The 18,802-nt window shown below is 42.9% G+C and overlaps 1 protein-coding gene across 5 annotated transcripts in view; it reads right to left on the bottom strand.

The window, feature by feature from the left end:
* Positions 1 to 4,076: 4,076 nt before the first annotated feature.
* The window catches only part of rassf7a (Ras association domain family member 7a), a 33,186-nt gene continuing 18,460 nt past the window's right edge, over positions 4,077 to 18,802 (bottom strand). For all 5 annotated transcript variants that reach the window (XM_054620767.1, XM_054620764.1, XM_054620765.1 and 2 more), the window contains 5 exons: positions 10,757 to 10,955; positions 9,156 to 10,084; positions 6,849 to 7,023; positions 6,654 to 6,761; positions 4,077 to 5,072 (listed from right to left, as the gene is read on the bottom strand). In XM_054620767.1, the coding sequence (XP_054476742.1) occupies positions 5,041 to 5,072; positions 6,654 to 6,761; positions 6,849 to 7,023; positions 9,156 to 10,084; positions 10,757 to 10,859 (1,347 nt within the window). In that variant the 5' untranslated portion in view covers positions 10,860 to 10,955 and the 3' untranslated portion in view covers positions 4,077 to 5,040. The remainder of the gene's footprint in view (positions 5,073 to 6,653; positions 6,762 to 6,848; positions 7,024 to 9,155; positions 10,085 to 10,756; positions 10,956 to 18,802) is intronic.

An 18,802-nucleotide genomic window follows, 5' to 3' on the forward strand; every position in this document is an offset into this window, starting at 1 on the left:
TATATGCAAACAATAACAAAACAAAACACACACAAACAAACTTTGCAAAAACAGGCATTCAAATGATGGTAACCACAGCTGGCCATGGTTTCAGTAGGCCTTTATAGCCTTTATTTAAGAAAAGGGCTATAGTTCAAAGGTCACGCCACACTAATTAGTTAAAGGTGGCCAATCAATTAGAGCGCAGGGGTCAGCTGTTTGAAACAAGTAACACTGAGACGACCTGTGTTAAAGATGTTTTTAATGTGTTAATAATTAGACATTTTGACATGGTTATATATAACATGTAAATACTTTAATCAAAATGTATGTTGACTAAGTTTAAAAAACGTTATCGAGGTATTAAAGGAGCCATCACCATGACGACCACACCTCTTTCATTCTTCCACAAAGTCAGTGGCGTTCAAAGACCAGTGTCGCCCCGCAGCGGTGACTCTGACCTGGTGAACACAGTGGTTACGTAATACAATGTCATCCTGGGTCGCTACTTCATGTCATGGGGTCATGTGTATCCTGGATGCGAATAATCCGACAGGGCTTTGACAGACAAAAACTGTCCAGAAGAAAGCTATAAACCTCTAAACAAAAAGTTGTTTGTTGTTATCCACACAAAAAATAATAATAATGGAAAGAACATCATGTTCCAGCTGACAAGTTGAAAAGGGGGTCAATTAAGTGAACTGATTTCTCCATATAACTAAACATTAGTAGTAGTTGTTCTTGTGCTTTACAATGAAGTTGTTGTGGATAATAATACTATAATATCTATGTTGTGATATTGTAATTATTTAAGCTTGTAATAATGGTATTTAAGTTCCCAATTCATTTAACTTTATTCGTGTGATGTTGAAATATAAATCAATCTGAATTGCAGTTTCAAATCGCTTTATTGCAATACAATTTGTTAATGTCTGGGAGTCCCCCACACTAATCATTTAGTTCCTCCTCATCATCATCATCATCATCATCATCCTCCTCCACCTCGTCGTCATCATCAGATCAGACTGTTATGCTGCATCCTTGGTACGTGCACATCCGCACTCCGCTCATGGCAACACTGTACACAAGTAGGCCGAGTTCAACCACTTCACACTGTAGGGGTAGGGGCGACCTTTGTCAAACCGTCTTAAAGTACGCTTGTGCCGCCCCCAGGAGCAGCTGTCACATCACTTGGCGTCTATTTAGGACTAATGAAAACTATGTCATATTTCTGTTTGCAAAAAATAATAGGCGAGGACAGGAAACTGTTGACAACAGAATGGTTTATTCCTAATGTACGACGTGCAGAACTGAACGCGCCGCACCCCAACTATAACTCTCAGAGTCAGCTGAACTTGCTGGCCTCGACAAACCCACCTCCACGAGATTCTATTCGTCAGTTATCTATTATGGGCGGGCCGTTCAACTTCAACGCGGCATCCCATTGGCTGTGCTTGATGGCAGTTTCTTTCTGATTTGCATAACCAGGTCGGGTTGCAGATGCAGGGGAGTGGGCAGGGTAGGGGTAGTGTAAGTGAACTGAACTTCTGTGTCGGTGTAGGCTGTACTATATCATCAAAATGCACCTAACTTTAACCATGCACAGTAATTTCTTTTAGAGAAAAAAAATTATTGGATGTTTGGATAGATAGTTGGTTGGGTCCCATCGGCAGAAATGCAACAATTTTTCTTTTAAAATTAATCCAAAAGAAAACTTGGGTTCTGGTAAGTACCTCTCTTTATCTGCTACTATTCTTTATTCTATATGGTATGGATGAATAGGCCACATCCAACATGCCATTCACGGTATATGTTATTTCTCTTTCCATGTTTTAACACTTGTCAGATTTAAATACTTATTAACTTTTTCATTAAAATTGAAATGGAAAGCATTTTTAATATATTTCGGTAGACAAATACATAAAGTGAATCAGAGCTCTGTAATTTCAAATGACAGTTTGTTACAGTGTTAGGACAGTGGAATATGTAAGATTTATTTCAATTGCTCGATAATTTGGTGTTGTATAAAATAATTTGATAACGTTAATTTTTCTAAGCATAAGTGATGTTAATTAGAAGATATGCCACTAATCTCCACACCTCATGTTGACTTTGTATGTCTGATATATTACTGTTTTGTCACACCATTGTCCGTGTTACTCCACAGATTGCGTGTGCTTATGGTTATCAGTATGATATCTGATATCTAAAAGCAGGTAAGCCACTGACTAACGCACATTGTGCCAATTGCCAGTTCCACTGTGCGTGTGACAGCGGCTAACCTGGTTTTGGGAACACTTCTGATTTTTGACTCGTCCAAGACCAGCCACAGCCGGACCGGACAGGACAAACACCTCCATCTATAAGCAGTTCCCCCTCTTGATCATGCATGCACATTGCTGGGACAGGCCTGCTCTACACGAGTGCCCGCCCAGAGGTCTCCATGTGTAGTTTAGCCTACTTCCTCCTACATGTTCACATACTGCTCCTTATTTAGGACCGGTGGCTTTGCGATGCCTCCTATAGAGACCGACCTCTATAATGGCGCCTACTGTCAGCACTTTTGGTGAGTGTTTTATTTCAGTTTCTTTTTTTCATCTGTGTGGTTTTATTAAGATATGATAAGAAATCACCATACTGGTTCACGTTTTGAGCTCAGGGGGTTCTTGAAGAGGTTTCTTGGGGGCCCTCCAGCAAAAATGGCTGGAAAAACACCTTTGTTTAAGAACAAATTGGATAGAGAAAGTACAGTAATGTGACCCCTTTACAGTAGCAGATGCAGTTTTCCAGTTATTGACAAATGTGTCCCGGGTAAGAAATCCAAATCAATTGTATCAAAACACACCATGTATGTTTGTAATAGGTACCCCTCAAGTGAAGTAAAGTTTCTACTCAAATCAATTGTATTCAAACATTATGTACCATGTATATTTGTAATAGGTATCCCTGAAGTGAAAGTAAAGTTTTTACCCAAATCAATTGTGCCATCATTTGTCTTTCTGTTTTACTATGCGTTGCATCTCTTGCTATCAGTGAGGATGTTTCATTTCCATCAGTGCAGAATGACTCACTGTGACACAGAGGAATAGATAAGTGCAGTATGTCAGACTCATTAACTTGTGGCCCCCATTCATCATCATAATGTGGACGTGCAGATGCTCACTCTCGTCCAACAACGAGAAGGTCCTTTCCCAGACACCCACTGCCTGTTGTAAATGTGCATAGATCAGTTTTCATACAAAAGTGGTCAAGCATTCAGCTTTGCCACACCTTTTGCATTCATCCGACACCTCCTAAAGTAGAGTTGGTGCCACTGTAAGAGCAATAACAATTCCCTCGGCGTGGTGTCCCAACACAGCATCATAATCTGTTAATGTCCCGTTTATGGGATTGGAGTCTTCTGGGTTTAGATTTGAAGTGGGTGAGGTTGAATATATTTCCCTTTGTAGGATAATGAGGACTAAATACATGTACAACACTGGCCCAAGTTTTTTTTTATACTTTATAAAGGCTCATTACTTTCAAGGGGAAGGTAGTAGGTGGGATATACAAAGATAAATACTTTATATTTTGACTTTAGGTGTATGTGCAGTGTCCTTCATGTCCACAGGTAGGCGTCAGCATTTCACCATGCTGTGGTCTTGTGCAGACAGTGGGAACTAAACAGCTTATCTAGCCCCTGCCAAGCCAGACAGCTCTAAACCTTCTCAGTAAAATCCAATTCTACATAATTAATCATAATATCTAAACGGGACATGTCACGTACAGGTCAAGCATGAACAACAGTGGCACAAAGTCGAAATTATTGATATGGAAATTGATTTTCTTTTTTATATTTTTGATATAAGTTTGGGTATATATTGAAGTGGAAAGAAAATATGTGGCTGCCTGGAATTTTACCTGCCAAGTGAGACCAGATGAGAGTATATATAGAACTCGGCAGGGTTTCACTCAGAGGTTAGCCAGAGCACAAGCGAAGCTCACGTCACTCAGTGTGTTACAGCCAACATATTTACTCTCTAGGGTAAACAAACAGGAAAAGGGTGGAGGACAAAAGTGTTGTGCAGAAGCCTGACTTTATACAACTGTGTGTTTATTTCATCATGCCAGTGTTCGATTTGTCGGCTTATAACAAATTACAGAAAATAACAAAACAATGAGTTATTTTGTTGCCAGCATTTTAAAGTGAAATAGAAAGAACATACATCGAATCAGAGGGATTAAGTTCAGAATTTTCCCTCAGATGTTCTTTGGTGCTGAAAAGACACCATTTCTTACTAAAAGTATAAACACACAATAGACTTTCAACAATGTGCATTAAATATAATAATAGCTCTCACAAATGACCTTCTGCCCCAGTGCCTTTATGGTCACATGTCTTGTAGAGACACTGTGTTACATCATCCATATCAGCTGAGGGAGTGCGATACTAGGATGTCCGCCACATTTCCACCAGCATCCAAAGATGCACTTTGTGAACTTTTGATCAGCCACCTGTGAATACTGGATATAAAAAGCCCAGGAATGATTCTGCTTCAGAGGCTCCATGTAGCACAGGCTATGTAGAGAGCATGCATATTTCAATGCCTATAACATATTCATAAAGCATGTCACATAGGCGCTTCATGGCACTGTCATTTTTAGAAAGTGCACACTGGTGTGTTAATCATTTACTGCAGGTTAGTCGTGATGTGCTGTACTTCCACTCCTAGTTACTGCAGTTGTAAGAATGATTATAAAGAAATGTGACTCCACAAACAGGGCATTAAGAAAAACAATTACTCAGCAATATATTATCTAAAACACAATGCACATTTTTATTATATTTAAATATACAGTAATAGTAATTGCTCTAGGTAAAAGGTTTCTAAATTATTTTACATTTCATACAGATACTTTGCAGTGTTTACAGTAGCAAAATTCTGTAAATATATTTGTCTTACGTATATACAGTATTTATACCATGGTCGATTAAATAATGAGTTACAAAGAAAGGGGTTAAATAAGAGGTGACGGTGACAGAACAGTGAACAACTTTCCTTTGGCCCTGCGGTCCATGTTTTATCTCCATGACGACTCTCGGGATGTCAGGACTGCAAGACACACAAAAATAAGTGGGGATGATGATCCCTTTGTTTGGAAAACATGTTTTCTAAGACACAGCATATATTCACACAGGCCTATGACAAACACTCACTGACACAAGACTGGTTATTAGGTTAATTTCTTTACCCGTCGAGGGTTGTGGACTATGACTGTCTTGCAGTCAGAATACCATTTCAGGATAGAATTGTTTCAAGCATTGTTTCTACAACACTGAGATGCAATATAATCCCACAAAGAAAACACCAAACTGCAGATGGTAAGAGAGAGTGCACACTCGACACTTTGACCTGTCAGCATAACAGAGAAACATAATAAGATGCTAAGTGCTATAATAAAGTAAAAATTGGTTTAGGTGGTTTGGATGGTTATTTGTGGATAACAGTAATGAAGAAAGCAGCTTGCCTCTTTTGCTTGATGTTTGTTATAAGGGCTTAGCTAAGGAAGCTCATCCTAAATCTATAGTACACTGAGGCACAATACAAGTCATGACAGGTCAAAGGTTAAGTGTGATGACAGCAAAAGAACCAGGCCCATCATCCCAATGGAGAAAAAGAAAGAGATCTTCACAAACCATGGCCTTGTTGCGCTACTTTCGAAACATATCCCTTCTTTTAGCATGAAGCTTGAAAAAAATAGATTGGCAAAAGCTCTTGAAATAAATTATCCTTAAGTAGAGCAGATATAGTAAACAGAAAGACATGTTTCTGTGTAGGCAAACCAGGGCCAAGGTTTCACACAGGAAGAGAATGGGACAGTGCAATACATTTTGCAGAGCCCTTCCATGAAAGGCTCTTGCTCTTTGGAAGTCAAGCGTCACCAAAGTACAAGGCATTGTATAGATACACCCCCTCTCACATATAAATAGTATCCATACATAAAAGGCAAACTGAAATGGCATTGTTCTCATATCTTTCCATGTCACAGTGTAAAAACAGCACTACAATCAGAATGTCTTCTACAGTCATTCCCAGTGCGAACGATGTGTTACATGGAGATACGGTGAAAAGCAGCCGTCGGTAGACAATTGTTGATTTGAGGGCGGGAAGGTCGCTCTGTATTACAGAGGGGGAAGTTAGGAGCAAGTTCCCAGATGTATTAAAGTATAACCAAAGCAGCTGCTGTTAGTCCAGAAGCAAACAGTGAGAGAGGAGGAGGGGAGGAGGGGGTGGGAGGTTGGGGGGGGGACGGACATGAAAGGATAGATAGACCCACAGAATTAAAGCAGGAATACTTGAGGGAACGGAAGAAGGAATGTGTTAAATAAGCTGTAAAATAGAGGGAAAAAAGACGGGAATCAGCAGAAGCTTCAGAGTCAGGCGCAGAAGAGAAGTCTTTCAGCCTTTAAAAGGTAGAGCACAGGGAAGCTGCTGAAAAGTAGCAGGGATCCACCACACAGATGCTTCCACTACCCGACACCCAGCGAAAAAAAAAAACACCAGCTGTAGCCTTAAACCCAAACAAGCTGGGGTAGAAAATATGGGGGCAGGGGGCTCTGGGACCAGGGGATGGGCAGGAGAGGAGCAGAGCAGGGTGGACTTGGGAAGCAGCAGGGTCTCACACATACACACCCTCAGGGTTGAGACTGGACACTAGAGGGTTTTGCAGGTTGCGTGGATGTCCTAGGAACTGTTTGGCTGTGGGGCGAGGCGGCGATTCCATTTGAGTTGCACTGAGGCCTAATGGAGAAAACAGAGATATGATTATAGGGGCTAGTCATATTACTTTAACAAAAGAATATACGACGTTGACTTTTGTTTCCATACCTCCGTTCCTATACCCATCCTGCAGAAGATGTGCAAGTTCTAACTGCTCCAGTTGCTCATGAAGCTCTGTGCGTGAGTGGGTGTGCGCTGGCAGGACACCTGTCTGTTGTATGAACTGCTGCAGGTTACACTGCCTCAGCTCCTTATTTAACTCCTCCAGCTCCTCCTGCTTGGCCTGAGATGGAAAAAAAAACCATGGATCAGCGAGGAAAACAAAGGATAATTGAAAGCTCACATCAGTCAGCGCTGACTCACTGAGCACTGACACCTTGTTTGCCTGTAAATGGGTGCAGCATATGAAAGTGGGATGAGCTAAACAAGCCTGATATTCAGTAGATATAATTATGTTCCGATTGCTGGAATGTTAACTATAATAATAACAAACCGACAGCAGAATTTAATGTATTTAAAAGGCAGGACTTCTGTGTGTATTTTGCCTTTAGATCACATTACTTTTATTATAAATGACAAGCCATTTTTTTTACCATAAGGGGGCAGCAGAGTCTATACATTTATTCTCAATTCACTGACATAGATTTCACCTATCACCCACCATCAGACCATTCAGCTACAATGAATCATCAAAGTCCAACAACGACCTAAATCATTTTTCTTATTCCATCAGATTCCAAAAGCCTGAGGCATATGCTTATAAATGGATACATAAAAATGCTCATTGCATTTCAAAATTCTCTTAATCGACCAGACGCCAAGGGGCCAAGATATTCATCAGCTCCAATAAGTGAAAACTTGGAGATCAGAGATGCTCCGTAGAGACAGTGGCATCACCTTTGCGCCCGCAGATTAAACTGTGACGCCCACAAACAGGCCAGTCAATCAGTCCTAATCGACTCTCCATTTGTGCTTAATCAATGTGTCTGCACACAGTACAGGAGTCCCGAACTCCAGCGCCTGTATGTGTGTGTATGTGTCTGTAGTTGATGTTGGACTGAGGCAGCCTGCTGAGGCAGTTCACACCTGCAGCTCTGCCACCATTAGCCTAATGACAGGAACGCTGTGCTCATCGTCCCCAGCACTTAAAACACTCGACTGCCAGCCTGGACCCATCGGCTGACTGATGACTGACACAGCCAGACATACACACCTTTCAATAACTATGTTCTTCGCTTTATTATACTGCATTTTGTTTCCAGTATTAACATGCTTCTCATTTCTAGGCGATAACTGCCTGGGTGGCAAAATGCCTCTGTGGTTACTTTCTGATTATAAAGTCTTGCAGTCCTGTTATGACATGGTGGCACATATGATACCAGTATGTATGAAAAGACAAAAGCCTGATACCGCTTTTAGGCAGCAGGATGCTGTCTATATAATTGGCAAATTGATCATGACACAGTCCCTCTCTGTTCCATCAGGGCAATAAATCTGTTGAGTCGGACACATCCCCACAAGGATGACTGACTAAAAAGCAAATGAGTTTATCGTTATGTTTTAATCAGTTTTGCAGCCAGTTAGTTAGTTATTACTTTTAGCCTGGTGGAATGAGCATTAAACACAATGTTCTATGTCTATGCTTATGAAAACATGGAAAATCTTGACAACAAAAATGTTCAGTCTGCTACATTTCCTTCTAGCTAAACATTCAAAAGCATACCACAATAAAAGCGGAATATAATTCTTCACTCCCCTGACTGGAACTAGTCCGAATGAGCTCCATGAAGTGGATACCCGAGTCTTGGGTTTCATGTGGATGATAAGGAAACTCGAGTTTCGAGTTTTAAACTGGGTTAGGCTTTTATTGATACAGCCGCATCTATGACAACCACCAAAAGTAAACAAACAATGACACCACAAACTACCATAAGTCAAGGCTGAGTAGATCCAATAAAAGGGGCTTTTGTTCTACAAATCATTCCTCTTTAATCTCTTTTTCCATACACAGGGTACAATAATATGTAGATACTGGCAATGTAACATAAACACCATTAGTAACCATGTATTCAGAACATGCATACAAGATAATACCTGCCAAACCAGTTTGGCTAAACTGCAAATTGTTCTTCAGACAATAAAACATTTTCATACAAGGTATGATATGAGGATACAGCATTCATGTCATTATAATTTGTTGAATAATTATTAGTCATATATAAAAGAAATGCCACCGTAAATCATGTGTTCAAGTGTCTCTGCACTGCTGTTTGTCTGCTGCAGTATGCAGGTAGGAGAGGGATACAGTTTTACTGTATGGCTAGAAGAGGGTCTGTGCTACACCCCTCAAATGATAAGACACGGGCTCATGTGGATTTATAGCCCTTTCTCCAGAACCGTCACCTCTCTCCTTACCTGCATCAGAGACTCTGCCTTCCCCAGAGCCTTGTCAGTCTCAGAAAGCTGCTCCTCCAGCTCTGTCCTGTGGTTTTCCCGGCTCTGGAGCTCTGCCTTTATGGCATCGAGGGATTCCTCGGGTCCGTTGGCTTTCCCTTCTGTCTGGATCTCCCGCTGGATCTCTTTCTCCAGCTGAGCGGAGCGAACAGAAAACTCGTGGAGCCGCCGTCCGCAGTCGTCAAGCTTGGCATGGAGCTCCCCAAGCTTCCTTCTCATTCCTTGCTCCCTCTCCACCTCTGCCTGAAGCTCCTCCTCCCAGTACTGTTCGTGGGCCAGCTCGGCCTGGTTCCTCCGCACCACTTGCTCAAGAGTGTCCATCTCTTCCTGCAAGTGAGCGTCAGACACTGGTGAAGGACATGGAGAGGGGTAGGGACGCTCCCAGGTATGTGACTCCTTCTCTAGGGTTTCTAGCTGGGCCTCCATGGCCCTCATTCTCTCCTGTTGCTGAAGAACCTTCCTGAAGACCTCATCTTTGGATGGGCCTATAGATGGTGATGGAGACGGGGATGGCCCACGGGGGGAAACAGTGCTGGGGGAAGGGGAGGGGGAGGCTCTTTGCTCCGGAGAGTCCCTTGGAGAGCTTTTAAACGGCTTGGCTTTGGATCCAGGAGATGTCGATGGCCCTAGGTTAAAGGTAAGTGCCTTCTTAGGCTGGCTGCGTTTGGAGGGCTCTGGCTCAGGATGCTTGGGCAGTGGAGAGGGGCTCGGTCTGTCCTGTTTTGAGCTTGGTCCGTCACTGCTGCTGGGGCCGGTACGGCGCAGGAAGAACTGAACTTCACTGCCATGTTGGCCTAACTTAGCCAGAGACTCCAGAGGCTTCTCTGTGGCCAACAGCTGCCTCTCTGTATCCCTAAGACGCTGGATCAGAACATACCGGCCTGTCTGACCTGGGGACAGAGAGAAACAGGGAGTGAGGACAAAGAGATACACCTACAAGCTGAAAGACAACACCAACTACATTGCCTGAAAATACCACCAAATCAAACTGAAGAGACAGTCAAGAACTTTCTTCTCTTTCACTGTTATTAATGCTGTTGCTTTAAATCCAGCTTCTACGCAAGTAGCGCTAGGGAACAAATGACATCAGACGCATTATGATGATGCTGATATCTTTAAATCTCTGCCTCTGAAGATTGGAAGAAAGGCTTCTTGGTAAGACTTGCACAACATGTAAAAAATGTTCAAATAAACTGAAGTTTCCACAAGGACCTTGAAATTAGGACAAGCCCTCCCTGATGACTTGGCAGGCAGCTCACTCATGGAAGGAGGAGAGTGCTAAATCTGGATTTTTGTTGTTCAACGCTGCTGCAGCGTAAGGCTTGAATAAAGCCAGAGGATACAGAGACGGGGAGCCGGAAATCCAAACTGACCCCCTGACAATCCAACAGAGTACTCAATGTGGGTCAGAAGAGAATGAAAAGGGGAGTGCAGAGCCGGATTGTTGCAACCTTAGCATGTACTTGTATTTTGTCTGACTCAAATTCCCATTGCTGTTATCTAATCACTTAAAGCAAGATAAATAAATCCAGCACACAGACAAGGTGTTTTAAGGTACTCACCAATGGCCTGGGCCAGAGCGATGACCACATCCTGACAGGACGTCTCCTCGGACAGGCCGCACACGACCCGCACCACTCCATCCACCCACACTTTGAGCTCCATCTGGGACCAGGCAGGGGGAGGCAAATGGTAAGATGGTCTTCAAAACAGATCACTTCAGCTTGGCTCGACTCAACTCAACACTGCATGGCACAGACTCTGAAAAAAGAAGAAGAGGGAGACTTGTTAGACAGACGTTTGTTGGTAAGATTATTAATCCGGAAATCCAATTATCCAGTTGTAACGACAAACTTTTGTAATTGTATAAATAAAGTATGGAGCTCCTGGAGAGGACAAAAAAGACACCATTCTAACTTTCCAAAGGCTTCACTGGTCATAATGTAATCTTACCCCAACATGTGACACAACTTGTTTTCTAACCTAAACACAACACATCACAAGCTGTCATATATATATACACAGCACCCTCAATTGTTAGTCAATTTGTTGAAATACCAGTTTATACCCCAAACAGTGCTGACGTCAAAAACTACTGTGCTGAGTGAGAGTATGATTGAATTGTAAATTTCAAGAGCGGCAGCCGATTGGGGGGGGGGCGCATTTTGTTAAGTTCCTAGTGGTTAGTTAAGAGCCCCGGCAGTATCTTTTGGACCTGGAAGCATAAATGCCAATCTGTAACCCAATTAAACGCTCTGCTGCCCTTCTTCAAAGCCGTCATGATAGCTTACTGCCGAGGGGAACGGACAGGGAAAGTGGAGCAACTCAAGTGTGTCTATGTTTGGGAGAGGGTGTTTGTGCGGGTAGAAATACATAGAAACACGGCAGGAGAGATGGAACGAGTGTGTGTGTGTGTGTGTGTCCTTCAGTTTGATCGCCTTTAGCAGGACCAGGACTGGGTCTCATCACACTTCATAGAGCAGATCAGCAGGTTGCCTTACATGCGTCTGGGAAGCAGGTTTAACCTAAATTAATATTGTTACGTTCAGCCCCTTCGTCAGTCTGTACTTTTACAGCTAAGCTTCAAAACAAGGTAATAAAATAAAATACCGCAGTGCTCATAAAAAGTGAAATGCCTGGGGCGGCGGCAGGATTATCTATAGAACTTGGCACAGTAAATTAAACTTTGTAGCCTAGGTGGGTAAAAAACACAAACTCTTCACCCAGAGTCAGACAGATGGTGTTCTCTTTCTGTCTGTCTCTCTGGTTCTCAATGGGAGGTGTTTAATACCGAGCCCCCACCATTATCGTGCCCCTCATTCAGTTCCTGGCTCTGCTCCACTGGCTGCCTATAGGGAGCTGCTTTGGAGGAATGCACTGACTTCATCTGCCAGCCGGAAGAATTCCTGCTTTTCTTAACAAAGCCCTAACCCCGCCCCTCGTCTGCCGCTGACCCGGGTGCCCCCCGCACCACCATCGCTTCTCCGCTGTTTGGAGGCCAAACACAAACTCTGCTGGGGAGCAACAGCCTATCTGATGTGGCAACAACATCACACAGAACAGCTCAACATGACAGCGCATACGGGGAGGGAATGACGGCACAGTTCAGAGATTGAACCCACGGAATGAGATCACAGGAAACATGCGGGAGATAGAGATGGTTGATCACATGTGGTAGAATTATTTTGAGCTGAGCAAGCGCAGTGGTTTCATCTAGAGAGAAAGTTGATATGAAAAGGAGTGTTTACCAAAAATCAAAACACCAGGAGTTTTGACACAGCTGATATGTCAATAGGTTTCTCTGAGAGGGCACAGAGTGTGCTGTGCTGTGTTGCAATACATAATTGAGCCTAACTGGTTTAGTCTTGGAGCCACCAGACAATAATTTTCTTTAGCTGTGAGGCTTTTTTTTTTTTTTTTTAACATGCAGAGGTGAATAGAAAAAACAAAACAGTTCAAGTCTTCAAGCCTCATGGAGTGGAATACTACATTACAGGACAGAACCAAGCATGTTCATACCTTAGAGTAAATTGTGAGAAAGCTGTTAAAGATCAAACAGACCTTGAACCCTTGACATTTTTGTGAAATACATGCCTGCTCTTATAGGGACTTTATGTCCCACCTAACTAGATTTGACATGATTAACACGCTAACAAATTAGCAGGCGGTAACTAACCCAAAGGTATTTGTCCAAGATTTCCATGTACCGTAACAATCTCGTTAAATAAGAACACAAACATCTCCCAGCTACGAATGTCACTCTCCCATGATGCTTAGCTCTCGTCCCTCCTGGCTAGTGAAATGTGATAATCTGCACTAACAGGAAACAAACAGGCCTGTGAGTCTCAGGTTGCTATCTATTCTCTTTGTCACCGGCACAACAGCACTGAGAACCAGACATCCGCCTTACCCAGCTCCTTTTTCTCAGTGCAGCTCCGGAGTCCTGTGTCAGTTCTCATTGAAATACAGATAGAGGAGAAGCACCTTTACACTGTTTGTGAAATGTAGTCTCAGAATCATGACGTTTACCATCACCGTCGGCTTTGAACAACGATAGGGGTCTGAAATCATGTTCAAAATACGGCAGAAGCTTCTGCAGAACAGTCTGTCATTCAACACATTTGCGATCCAAAAAGGGGTGACTAAGCCTACTGTAGAATGTTGTGTTGAGTCAAAATGCAAATTCTGTCAACAAACACGGGCTGCCGACTGCTCTGCACATTTACTGAGTCATTATGTACACACACACCCATTCTAATCCAAGCCACTAAAGTTATCCGGAACGCATCATTTTATCCATATGACAACACTTGCACTTCTACACCCCACCCTTTAAAAAAAGAGGAAAAGAAATGCCAGCCCCAACCACCCAAAATGGCACAGGACAGTTTCAGTTCAGACTCTGAGCTCTGAATTGTCAAAAGTTCTCTCAGAGGATGAAATCAAGAAAATGTAAAAAAAATCGGCAATCGGCGAACTGAAGCAATCAAAAAATAACACACTCCAGGCTTGGACCCAAGCAAACCTACAAAGAAGCCACTTGAGGAGTTTCAATTGAATAAATAAAATAGACTAGTCATACTGTATGATGAAAGGGAGAGAAAGAGAGACAGTGGAGAAGACAGACAGCGAGCAAATGAGAAAGGGAGAGAGTAAATGTGAGGGGAAGGACTGACAGATAAGACAGATAGAGAAAAGTGCAGTGATTGGAGCCATGTGCCATTCTCTCTCTCCCCTCTCATCATCGCTCACCCATCCAGCTAACCCGCTTTGCGTCTTTCATCACCCTGTCTGTGGCCTCTGTCTGTCTCTCTTCAATAACAGACTCCCGGCTCCCCGTTGAATTTGACTCAAGGCAAAAAGTGGTTAGCACCACGGCCCTGGGCATGATTCGGCTCGTCTGTGTGCCATCCTGTGTGAGCAACAGTGTCGGGCTGTGAATTAATGGGCCTTTTTTGGACAAGCTTGGCACAGATACGTGTCAATATGCTAAAACCGCAACACTGCAGACACATTTTTGTGTTTTTTCCAGTACACGTGAGAATTTAAAAGTAAGACAGTAATACGCATAAAAAAAATTAAAACGGACATGCAAGAACAAATGCTTCAGTTGTAAAGACACACCCTTCATCCTCCATTGCCTTTGAAGATGAACCATTCATTTCTGTTTTAGTCATGAGCAGTATTGAGAAACATGTGGAAAAGAGTTACAAGTAAGGTTATTAATTCTCAACACCTTAGCCCTTAGGCTACCTGAAGAGTATGCTTCCTGGGTGTGTACTGTGTGCGTGTGTGTGCACAGGAAGTACAGTGCTCTGTGTCATGCTAGCGCAATGGTCAAAGGTTGGGTTTGCTTGCATTCATGTACGAGCCTGTATGTCTAAGTGTGTTTGCCAGCAGACTTTATGAGTTTATGCTCCAGTGATTAGTGTTCTATCTCTGCAGCAACAGAACTTTAGGGAACAATGGCAAGGGGTAAAGGGCAGAGTGTACAACATGCAGTGCTTCAGATCTGAACCACTGATAGGGATAACAGTGTCTACTTGGTGTATTTCTGTGTGTTTGTGTATCTGTCAGTATCAATATAGAGAATAAGTCCCTGGCCCAGGCTGGTTCAAGTGGACATAATAGGTTTTGCTGTTAAGAGGACAATGAACAGTGCTGGGTGAAGCTGTGCCCTCTGTGTCACTCTGGTCCAGGTTGGCAGAGACAACACGAACACTCAAAGAGCCAGTAACACGCTGGCACCGAGCAGCCTGGTCTCATCTGTCCTGCAGAGACACTATTGTTGTCCCGGTTCCACACTCAGCAGACAGCGTTGCCTCTTACGTGGCCCCTGGCAACGCTGGGTCGTCTGCCGTGCCACGCCGGCTTTTAGTGCCATTCTGCTGTGTCCACATGTTACCACAGATAAAACTCATAAAAGGGAGAATAGATACTTTCTTTTGTCCTCCCTTTGCCTGCCGTTTTGCGTTCTTTATTCCTCCTCCCCCTTCTTCGTCATCCAGTGCTACCAAGTGAGCGCAGTGTATGTGTTCAAGGACCGATGAGACCAAAAACAAACAGAAAAGTCCACGACATGCCCGTAGTTGAGCGCAGCGCAATAATTATTCATAATGCCAAAAAATTATCCTTTTGCTTCAGCAATTAGAGATGGTTCTCTGTGGGAAAACTTGTGTTGAATCACTTGGGTATTCCCCGTCACTGCTTTATTACACAGCAGGGATAAAAAAGTCTTATGCCTGCTTAAAACTATTGCTACAAAAGTGTGATCACACACACACACACACACACACACACACACACACACACACACACACACACACACACACACACACACACACACACACACACACACACACACACACACACACACACACACACACACACACACAATCTTTGGGATCATATTGAAACTTGCAGGAGTTTCAGGTGACTTTTATAATTTCAAAACACATCCAAAACAACTTATCTGACTCAGGGTTCTATCATTACCTATGCTGCTTACATTTGGACAGAAGGATTCAGGTGGTGCTGGAAGCTACCAACTGAGAAAAAAAACTCATCATCATTATTAATAATGAGCTAGCTTTTGCAGCTGCAGCCCTTGGGCTCTAAAAAGCTTCCCTACATAGCACTTTAATGAACAAGGCTTTTTAGAATTGTCACATTGTTACTTTTGTATTACCCAGTACACGAGGTATTGTTTGACCCTTTCACATCTAATTTTAAAAGATCAGAAGTCTTTCTAAAGTATAAATTGCTTCCAGGATTGAACTGTGCTAATCCCTGTACAAAACACCTGCGCAGGCTAGGTCCAACTTAGTCCTGGGGCAAATACAGAACATATTTGGAGAGACACTTTACTGCATAATAACACAGACAGGCCCTGCCTTGTGTCTCTATCTGCTCATGATTGTAACTCGGAAAGCATTGCGATGTTTTTCTTAATTCTCCAAGAGCCACATAACACCATAACTCCCATGTACAAGTCATAATCAGCATGGCTCAAGTGCCTGTGGTCAGAGAGGAGGGAGTGGTGCACTGGGCACAACAACCAGATCTAAAATCTGAGGGCTTCTATTGGGGGATATAAAACTTAATAACTTTCCAATGTGCACATGCCTCTCACAAAAGGAGATAATTTGCTTTTATAGTGTGACAAGGCAGTAAAATGTTTGGAAAAACAATAAAGCCTCAACTGGATGGTTTAGTTCGTCTAGGAGGTGTTAACAAAACATCAAACAGCGTCCTGTTCACTTTGTAGTTTGTGGAACTTGCTCCACATTTGAAAAGAAAACTGGGTTACGTGTGCTTTTGTTGCGCTGCCAAGATAACATTTTATCTGTGTGCCGACATTAAAGTATGCATGTGTAGAATGTTGTGTTTCGCTATGACAGTGATGGAGCTGCTTCATCACAGTAGAAGGCCAGGCTGCAGCAGAATCTCCAGACATACTGCTTGTTAATTAGACTGAACGGTTGCCTGGTTTCCCTCGCTAACAGAGCTTCACTGAAGCCTCAACACCTAATGAATAATGCATTTTTTCAAAGCACATTAATTCTGCAAATATTTATCGGAACAAAATCCAAATGCTTGTGACCGACCAACTCTTTGAAAATGCCCCCCGTCCGCCTGTGTCTCTCCTCTATTGACATGCTAATGACGCAGCGCAAAGGAATCAGAAACAGCACTAATAAGCTTTAGTCGTCATACTTTCGTACAGGGATCTGTCGCTGCTGCCTTCAGCCTTCTCCATTATAATGATTGGCTCGTCCAAGTGTGAAATCTCAATGAGAGAGGATCAGTGGTTCATTACTGCAGGGGACACCTTTGTTTCTAAATCAAGGGCAAATATAGGCAGCGGTACCAATTATTTACAAAAACAGGCTTGCTAATAAAAAGTTGGTAACTCAAATCTCGGCTGGACAATTGGGATAATTCAACTCGTCACTTCTTTATCTCATGTACAGTCACTAAACACACAGTCTGTGTAATCGCTGTGCATGTAATTGGTGATTGAGGAGGGGTTTAAAGGTTGATGTTGAACACTCTAGTTGATCTGAAGCGGGCCTCGACGTGGCACATTCAGAGTCTGGCCATCACCTGTGGCTGTCACTACCACTTCAGTCACACTGTGTAAAACAGCACTTTTCAGAGTGAAATCCCAGTCATCGTGAATCACCAGCAGCACTCATACAGACAGATGGCAACCTGGCCCGAACCACGAGAGAGAGATGGAAATGAAGAAGGCGTGAGAGAAAGAATCTCTATTTAATTTCAATATTTGAAAATGCTTAGGATGTAGTTTTGTTATTCTAGCTTCGGAAAAATATAAACCCTGGATCAGTTTTGAAATTCGTTGAAAGGCAATAAGGGGCACTCCTTTGAGCATGTGGCTGCAAAAGTTTACACAACCCTTGGCCACAATAAAACACTTCAACATTATTAACCTCACTGAGTGAAAGACTTACTCATACTTGATTTGGATGTCGTCATTCTATTGTTCCCTCCAATTCTGGAAACCAAGCGGAGGCATGTACATTAGATCAGGATTTTGCTTGTGCTGACTCATGGATCCATCCACAGAGCCGGCAGCTAATGGTGAGAATGCTAATGCAGGACTGCACATAGCATTTGGAAGGTCGGGCAGAGCTGGCCTATACCGAGAGCTAGGCTCAGGGTGAGTGGTTTGGCTGCCCGCAGGCTGCCCCCTGCGAGTACAGGAGTTTGTATTGTTGGTTGAGCCAGAGAAGAAGGCTCTCAGACTGCTGATGGGCACCCACGTGTAATTATATACTCCCGACCTGACTCAGCAATGCTTGCAAGGGAAGGAGGACATTGCTCTGTTCCCAGCCAATCTCATATGTACACAGAACACACACACACACACACACTAGAGAACACACATACACGTATATTGGCTATGCAGTAAGGACATGCACACATACATACAGTCAGACAGGCATTCACTTATCACTCGTCTAAAATAACATGTTACATAGATAGAAGGCAGACAGGCTGACTCAAACTTAAAGATGATTCACTTGACACTAAAATAACATATGACTGTTAAAGTGAACCTTCTAATTTCAAGGATGCCATTTACACCATACGTGAGTGGAAATGAGTAGCCTTAAAATTACTAACACATGTTATTTATAGTGGAGTTATTTTTGCAGGTGCATGTGCGGAGGCTCAGCTCTCACTTCCTGCTCGCCTGCGTGCATGTGTCATTGAGGAATCAGGAATGCCACGGCCTTCAGTGTCACAGGTTTGAAGCTAAACTCATAAGTAATTTAAAGGCCGCTTCCATGACTGCTCATATCAATTATTCACTCCAGTTTTTTTTTTCTCCTTTTTTTGTAAACTTAAATTCTCAAGGCACAATCCAAAATAGGGACTCAAATAGTGCACAATAAAACATCCATCATTCAATCCAAGCACTTGTCAGTGAGTGAGACTGGTGTTGGTTTCATCATACTTTAATTCCATGCAATCCATGATGCAATGTAGACTTGCCGGTCTTTATCTGAGCTGAAGGTGATATTGCCATTAGCAAGCCCTGAGGAAACAAATATCTATGTGTTGCTGTAAAGAAAAGTGTC

The sequence above is a fragment of the Anoplopoma fimbria genome, chromosome 19 (genome assembly GCF_027596085.1).
Source record: "Anoplopoma fimbria isolate UVic2021 breed Golden Eagle Sablefish chromosome 19, Afim_UVic_2022, whole genome shotgun sequence".
Taxonomy (NCBI): domain Eukaryota; kingdom Metazoa; phylum Chordata; class Actinopteri; order Perciformes; family Anoplopomatidae; genus Anoplopoma; species Anoplopoma fimbria.